Genomic DNA, 8,230 nt, shown 5'->3' on the forward strand with positions numbered 1-8,230 from the left:
TGGCACAACAAAGAAGTTGTGAGGATGAGATGTCAATAATTCAGCCACGGGTGTAAAGTTAACTTTATTGATAATAGCACTGCAAGAACTCAAAGATTCAACACTGACAGTGTTTTGGCATCTATGCCTTTGTCAAGAGTCTCAATGGACACCAGATATTTTCCTGTTCCTTCTAAATTTGGCCTGCATTGAATGCTCTATTTATGTAATAAAACTACCAGCTATTGCAGTGGTCTCAAACTCGCAGCCCACCAGGTACTATTTTAATTCTTTATGGAAAACTTGTGCCTTAAGTGTCCGGCAGTCGCGTTCTGGAACGTTGTCCGCCTCACTGCTGTAACCTCACGCAAGCGCTTTCCTGCGTCTGTACACGATTGTCCTCTCCATTTCACCTCACATTCGCGCACAGACGCAGGAAAGTGTTTGCATGAGGTTACAGCAGTGAGACGGGCAACGTTCCAGAATGTAAAGCAACCATTGGAGGCAGTGCAGCTTGTGCGTGTGTCCAGTGCTGGAGGAGGTGAGAGCTGAAGGCAGTTGCGGATGCGACCACTGGACACTTAAGGCACAAGTTTTCCATAAATAATCATTCTTTATAATACCGAGGGCCTCAAAATAGTTGTTCCAAAATCTTGTCTCTTACAGTTGATACTTTGATAGTATTTCACTTTCTGCATGTTGCAATGTTTTCAGCTTTGCATAGCTGAAATGATCAGATAATCCACATTTTGGATGTGTAGGTACTTACCTCATGCAAAATTGTAATTTCTTTAATTATACATTGACTATTTTTTTCTGCGGCCCTCCAAGTACCTACACATCCAAAATGTGGCTCTGCAAAGGGTTTGAGTTTGAGACCACTGAGCTATTGAAACTCTTGACAAAGGCATAGATGTTGAAACACTGTCAGTGTCGAATCCTCGCAGTGCTACTATCAATAAAGTGAACTTTGAACCTAATACCCGTGGCTGAATTATTGAAATTTATCCTCATGACTCCTTTGTTGTGCCTTGATTGTCTCATTGTTGAGGCTGCCTTAGGCTCCCTTTTTGATGAATTTCAGTGATATCATGATTTAACACCTTCTCAAAACCCACAGATACTTCTCTGCAATTTATGCTGTAAAACTAACAAATGAAATTATTTTCTTGTATATATACACTACACTTTTTAAGCCTATGTTTTGGAAAGCACATAATATAATCAGAGATGTCAGCAGTTGTCTAACGCTAAGCATTGATTCAGCTATTGTCAATACTAAAGAGCAAAGGTTTCAGGGAAAGGTCTGGGCTGCTGGCAGCAGGTTGGCACTTGTTGGCCCAATAGCATGGGGTCATTTTATCCTGTGATGCCTGGGCTATAATACACAGCACTGCTGGCATCTGATAAGGCAGATATTAAACTGCTTTCTTCACAAGAGATCGTTCTGGGAGCTGCCTTGGGCAATGAGACATGATAAGCCTGTCTTGGGACCTCATAACGAGTTCTGCTCATATTCAAATACTGATCAAATTCATTATGATCCACATCTGTCCAAAACTCAGCTTGGTTCAAGTGCTCCACGGTTTCAATGGGGTTGGTTTCAGGAGGTGGTGAGAGCTGGCCCAAGTGAGGAGAAAGGACATTCTGAGGACCAGGGCGCATCTGGTTGTAGTATATGGAGGAGAGATGTGGAGTCCTGAGGACATCGGTCATATTTCCTGGAGCCTGTGAGTAGACCATTGCTAGTTCCCGTATAATAGACTTCTCTGGCTCAAACTCCAACTGCTGGTGGTAACCTCTTAAGGACATGACACTGCAGTCCTCTTGCATATGAGGTGGGAAGAATGCAGGCTCACTCTCTTCCAGGACATCCAAGGGAGACATTTCAGGAGTTGGTAAACCATAGCTTTCCATCTCTGACCCCAGAGAGTGAAGTTCTCTGAAGTGGTTCAGTGAAGGATGATGCTGGGGGGCACTGGGGTGATTCATCGGGATAAAGGCCTCGCTGCACGGTTGCGAGAGGTTGCGCAGTAGGATATTGGGTTCAATCCTTTTGATTTTCTTGGCTTGTTTTTTTCTCCTTGGGCGATACTTATAGTTGGGATGGTCCTGCAGATGCTGGATCCTCAGCCTCTCTGCTTCCTCCACAAACGGACGTTTGTCACTGGTGCTTAAGGCTTTCCATGACTGGCCTGCATGGGAGAGAAAAGGAACATATTATATACTGCTGGATCTCCATGCACACCAAAAATACTATGAAATAGAAAACAGTCTGTCAAGAAATAAGAATATACTAAGAAACATTTTCTGTACAAATACAAACTACAATAGCAGAAAGCCTGTCCCAATACCTCCAAAGCCACTGAATTTGAGTTTCATTTTCCAGTTTTCTGGTGGATGAAAAGATGAAGCAATAGCAGAAACTAAACTAAACCTTAAGTTTATATACCGCATCCTCTCCATAAAAATAGAGGAAACATTATCTGTGATTCCATTATTTCCCCAAATCATATAATTACATTTCTCACCTGGCACTCACACACCTAAATCTCACACTGGTCCCCAAAATCTTTCATGCTACACTAATGCCCATTCCCAAATTCTCACCCTTATATTCATACATGTCCTAAATGTTTCACACAAACCTCTCTCACCTCCTCAAATCTCTGTCTGCATTACACACAGCAGAAGTAGCCTAGCTGTAGGCAAAGCCAGGTTTCAAACCTTGCTACTCTTTTTTGGGTTTTGCTAATCTCCAACACCTCAGCGCTTAAATTTAGATCATCTCCTTGGACGTTGGACAGTGTCCACTGGTGGGTGTGTGGGAAGGTTCCCATCCTAGGTTATGGGGCTGGTCCAAATTGCCTCTGTTTAGTCACATTTCTTGACTGGTAGCAGGATTCAACATATTTTGCTGTTTCAGTTGCTAATTTGCCTCGTTCTCTTGTGGGAAGTGTTTGATTTTCTCTGTCAGTGTTGGAAATGCCTTTACCGTATGTTGTACAGTACAGTGAAATAGAAAATGCATTTCTTTTTTCTGCTTTTGTGAAATCTGGTTCCCAGTTCAGCTGTTGTCTGCATGTGTCTGTTTTTAAGACGTTCTAAGTTCTGTTTCTAAGTTTTATCCTCTATCAGGTGAGAGTCTGTCTGTGCTCTGCATATTTGACTGACGTTTGGGGATTGTGCCAGCTAGCAAAATGATTTTGAGAAAGGAGACATCCATTCCCTGTGTCTCTGCTTTGTACCGTCTTCTAGAGAGGAGAAGGTTCAGCAGTTCAATTTACGAAATACTCAGCCTTTCTGTGCAAGGTAAGCTTTGTTTTATGCACGTGAAGGACTTGTAAAATGATTTTATAGATTGATTGAAAGTAAAAGTGTTGTACATGCACTCGATGCAACAGAGAGAAAATGAGAAAAGAATGCTTATTCCAAATCAATAATATATGAAATTTTAAGTTTTTACTTAAGGTATGGACTTTCAGAAGTTACGACAGTTTAGCATTCAGGAAAATTTCACAGCAGAGTACTGAAATATACATATGTCTATCATTTCATGCACACATTTTTTTACTTTCAGACAATGAGAGAAGGATCTGTAATTTAGTGCAAGACTTACCCACAACCTACATATCTGTCCTCTGTACTGTTAAACGGAGCAATAGATGTTTCTGTAAGCACTTAGTCAATGTTTAAGATCTGATTTTTGTGTGTTTTTGTCAGAGCTTACATGCAGATGGGTGTGCCTGCATGTTATATCTGCAGCTAACATCAAAACAACTATAAAGAACATCTTAAAACATGGCAACATGAGTTGAAATTGGACCAATTCTAAAGCACAGAGATAAAATGATTTCTGAAAGCAGCCCTCATGAGTTCCTGTCTGCAGTGTCACAAACAGGAAATGACAGTGACCCCTATGTGCCGTCCTTGTACCCATGTTTGCTAATGTGGGGAAGCATCCTTCTGAAATATCTCATACTCAGGTTGCAGGAGACACCACCAGATCCTATTGCTCCATCTTTCCTGCCCCAGGGCTTTTTTTTTTTTTTTTTAGGGGGTACTCAGGGGAACTGGGTAGCGGCAGCTTTTCCATTGCTTGATAAAAATGACCCATGGTCCCTACATATTAATAAAAGAGCTCTGGATGAAATCTGACTCCTTGTTCTCATTGACATACCGAATAGAATTGTATCGTATGATAATGCTACATGATTCTCCAATAAACAATTAATTTGGGACCAAATTGATTTCTAAAAGGCCATGATAAAGGGACAATAGAAAAGTAAATGATCTAGAGTCCCTGCTTTTATTGATAATGACAGGAGTCGCCATTCAACATATCACAAGTAATTGGAAAAACTGCAGTAGTTTAAATTATAACTTCTGGTGGAATTCGTTATGTCACATTTATAAAATGGAAAGCATAATTGCTATTCAAAAAGGGAATTATAATAAATTTAAAAAGATCTGGGGGCCATTGTCAACTTACTATAATGAATAGATACCATTTTCTATTGAAAGTATATTTGCAAATGGGGGGGAGGGTGGTTTAAAGTTTAATAAAGGTTTAATCAATAGAAAAGAATATTTATATTTGTATATTTTTGATTAAATGTTAAAGGAAAGGGTGGGTGGGAAGGGAATAAATTTATATATTTGATGTTATACTATAAAGAAATTCAAGTGATTTATTTAATTTCAAATGTTTTATTATTTGTACACTTGTAAGATTAAAAAATGAATAAAGAATTTAAAAAAAGAAAAGAGCTCAGGTTCTGTACAATCAGTGCTGTCTTTTCATGGATTCTGTGGCTGGTTGCAGGAGCCTGACTACTTTAGGGTGGGTCCCTCGGAGATCACCCCACTCCTGAAGAGTGGCCTAGAATTTGAATACTGCTACCTTTTTTGCTAGAAAAAATGCAGTCGCTTGCCCCAATGCATTGTGAGAGACCCAGGACTCAAGGAACACACACAGATCCCTTTTCTAACCCCCACATAGTGTCTCACATCCAGGTTACAGGACACACTGTGAAACCCTTTTCTTCCAACCCCCTTTCCCATGAGGTCTCATATTCAGAAGACACTAGAGCACACTGTGGAAAGATGTATGCCCTGCAAGCCATAATATCCTTGTTTTGGATCATTGTAAGAGTTTCTGGATCTGCAGCAGTCCCTTCTCCAAATTATTAGTTTGAACAAAGGCAATGTGGTCCTGAATGCTTGAATGCCAGCATGCCTTTCTGTTATTTTAATGTTAGTTCAATAAATGGTCTGTAGATGTTAAAATCATGTAGCACAGAGCACTACCATGCTTCCTGACAGAAACTGCTATTTTAAATGACAAACAGAAGCTCAAGCTGAAGTCATGGCTTACAAACAACTTGTAGTCTTGTGTGCATTAAGTTTTCTTTCTAGAACATAATTTCTTACATATCCTGAGTACACAAATGGCATCACGGTATGCCAAACCTTTTCAATCAATTACTGTATCATCCCGTACCACTGATCATTTCCCATGCCTGCCATCAAACCGTGTTTTACCAAAAAGAAGAGGACTTCCTTACTGTGTAATCATCCTACCCAGAATGACATATGGCATAGAGCAAATTGGGTCTAATATGGATGTTTCCGAAAAAGACTTGAATAGTATATAAAAAAGCCTACCACAGGCTAACCTAAGTGTGTCTATCTTCAATATTAGTTGTTCCCATATACTATCTTTTTCTAAACAGTAGATTAGATTGCAGTAAGAGACAGGCATATCATAATCGTGGGTGATCAGATCATAGGACCTCTTATAATGACCATATTATTTCAGGTCCACATCCTGACTCCAAATTCTAATCACCTACACCTGTCCCATCCTAAAACTACAGAACTCCATCTGCAGGTGTGTGCTTCATGAGCTGTATCATAGAAATATATTGTCTAATAATGAAAAAATAAAAAACTACTAATCATAAAAGTAGTAAATATAAACCCTCAAATCATGTGTGAAGAGGGAAAGCAATACTTATCTCAAACAGTATAACCCATGAGGCAGCGCTGGTTGAGATTGTACAACTCCTTATCTACTGTTTAAAAAAAGATAGTAACTTATTTTGTTCTATATGGGAACAGCTATTATTGAAGATAGACACACTTAAGTTAGCCTATGGTAGGCTTTTTTATATACTCTTCAAGTCAAATCGTGTTTTGGCACGTCCTCCATCTCCAGATCTGTGATTATGTAATTGTTAATTTGATTTATAACTTGCCTAAACATCATGGCTCTATGCAAGGTACAATACCATAAAACCCAAAACTAAAACATACTCTATTGACATTTATGATATTTCTGCTAAATGATTGCTTTGCAGTGTGGTTAAATATTTAATTTCTGGCACTATTTCATGTTAGTCCTATTACCAGGATTCAAATTGCCATTTCTCAGTTTACCTCCTTGATTGTATTTATGTTTATATTTGGTCATTTTACTATAGTTATACTGTTAACAAAACTAGCCCCCTCTTCTACGAAACCGCGCTAGCGGTTTTTAGCACAGAGAGCCGCACTACAAACCACTAGCACGGTTTCGTAGAAGAGGGGGTAAGATTTATGTCAAGCTATACCTGCTTTACACCACCTTCAGTGAATCTCTTCATAAAGGCAATTAATAAATCCCAGTAAATAAATACATTCAATAAAACAGGAGCTCAAAACATATATATCCCTCCCCCCCCCTCCTTTTTTTACTAAGCTGCGGTAGAGATTTCTACCACGGCCTGGAGCCCTAAATGCTCCGATGCTCACAGAATTCCTAGGAGAGCAGGAGCAGCGTCGGAGCATTTAGCACTCCGGGCTGTGGTAGAAACCTCTACCGCAGCTTAGTAAATGGGGGAGGGGGGAGGGGAGGTTAGTGGCACATCTTCACATTTCTGGGCTGAAGTATAGGTAGGTCTACAAGGACAGGCAATGACCTAAGTGGTGTAGCATTGCATGAAAGTTCACTGCAGAGACAATCCATGAAGGCTTATCTATCCCTGGTCTCCCTAGTCAATCCCTGGATTCCATTCTGCCCTGTTTCCATAGGGAATCCCTGCATCCTTAGCTGTTCCACATCTCCACCGACAATCCCTGCATTCACAGCCATTCACAGACTCCATTTACAGTTCCTGTTCCCTCTCTCCAGAGCATCTCCAACTGTCCTCTGCCTCCATAGACAATCCCTGCATCCCCAACTGTTCTCCATCTCCACGGAAAATCTCTGCATCCCCAGCCATTCTCTGTCTCCATTAAGAATTCCTGCATCCCCAGCTACTCTCCATCTTCACTGACAATCGCTGCATCCCTAGCTGTTCGCTATCTCTAATGACAAATCCCTGGGTCCCCAGCTGTTCCCCATCTCTATTGACAGTCTCTGCATCCCCAGTTGTTCCCTGTCTCCACTGACAAATTCTGCATCCCTATCCATTCCCTGGCTCCATTGACAATCCCTGCATCTCCAGCTATGCCCATGGACTGTCCCAGTTCTCACCTAGCATCTTGCTTAACACAGCATTGTGCAAGTCAGGGTTCTGTAGAGCCAATCTCTTCCTCTCATCCTTAGCCCAGACCATGAATGCATTCATAGGGCGACGAATTCGGGAATCCCCCGCTATAGCTGAGCACTTTTGTTCAGGACTGAATCCATAGCTTGGCTCTGGGCTTGCAGAGGTTGATCTGGGCTTTCCTTCCACAGATGTACCAAATCCAAACCTTGTGCTGGACTGTGGACTGCTGGGTCTGGGCTCACAGCCGGAGAGTGGGGTTGGGACCCATGAACAGTCACCTCCCCTGGCTTGAGATATCTCCTCTGTGCAGTAGCTAGGCTCAGATACATTCATTCCAGCTGGGCACTTCTTTGGAACAGAACGGAGCACTTAGAAACCAAAAACCAGATGCTTTCCTCTGGGCTTGTCAATGCTCCTCAAGCTTCCTCTGAGAACAGTAAAATGGGTTTCATACAGATTGTTTGGGATGATCCTTAGTTAGAGGGGGGAAATATAGAAACCCTGAACCAATCAATCGTGAGCTAGAAGGGAGGAGGAGGAAATGGCAACAGGAGGAGCTTGAGGATGGGGTGGGGAGAGCAGATGAGAAGAGGGAAAGGCAGAATGGAGAGAAGAAATGAGGGGAGGGGAAGCTACGTGTGTTTGCTCATTCATCTAAGGAGTTTGTGGGAGGGTTGTTAAGAGACAGTATCCAGTAAAATCTGAACCTCCCTGGA

General features: G+C 41.4%; 1 protein-coding gene across 1 annotated transcript; it reads right to left on the reverse strand.

Moving 5' to 3' along the window:
- Positions 1-896: 896 nt before the first annotated feature.
- On the reverse strand, positions 897-7,966 carry SOX18 (SRY-box transcription factor 18). The gene is made up of 2 exons (XM_033962762.1): positions 7,499-7,966; positions 897-2,174 (listed from the first exon to the last, which is right to left on the reverse strand). The coding sequence occupies exons 1-2, from the start codon at positions 7,845-7,847 to the stop codon at positions 1,339-1,341; spliced, it is 1,185 nt and encodes a 394-aa protein (XP_033818653.1). The 5' UTR covers positions 7,848-7,966; the 3' UTR covers positions 897-1,338.
- Between the last annotated feature and the right edge of the window lie 264 nt (positions 7,967-8,230).

Source organism: Geotrypetes seraphini, chromosome 11 (assembly GCF_902459505.1).
Source record: "Geotrypetes seraphini chromosome 11, aGeoSer1.1, whole genome shotgun sequence".
Classification (NCBI taxonomy): domain Eukaryota; kingdom Metazoa; phylum Chordata; class Amphibia; order Gymnophiona; family Dermophiidae; genus Geotrypetes; species Geotrypetes seraphini.

Bases quoted from the DNA above. Each gene is read 5' to 3' on its own strand.
- SOX18 (XM_033962762.1), bottom strand. From the start codon at position 7,847: ATGAATGTATCTGAGCCTAGCTACTGCACAGAGGAGATATCTCAAGCC. The intron at 2,175-7,498 runs GTGAGAACTGGG...TCTCCCATGCAG, and splicing joins TGTGTTAAGCAAGATGCTAG to GCCAGTCATGGAAAGCCTTA.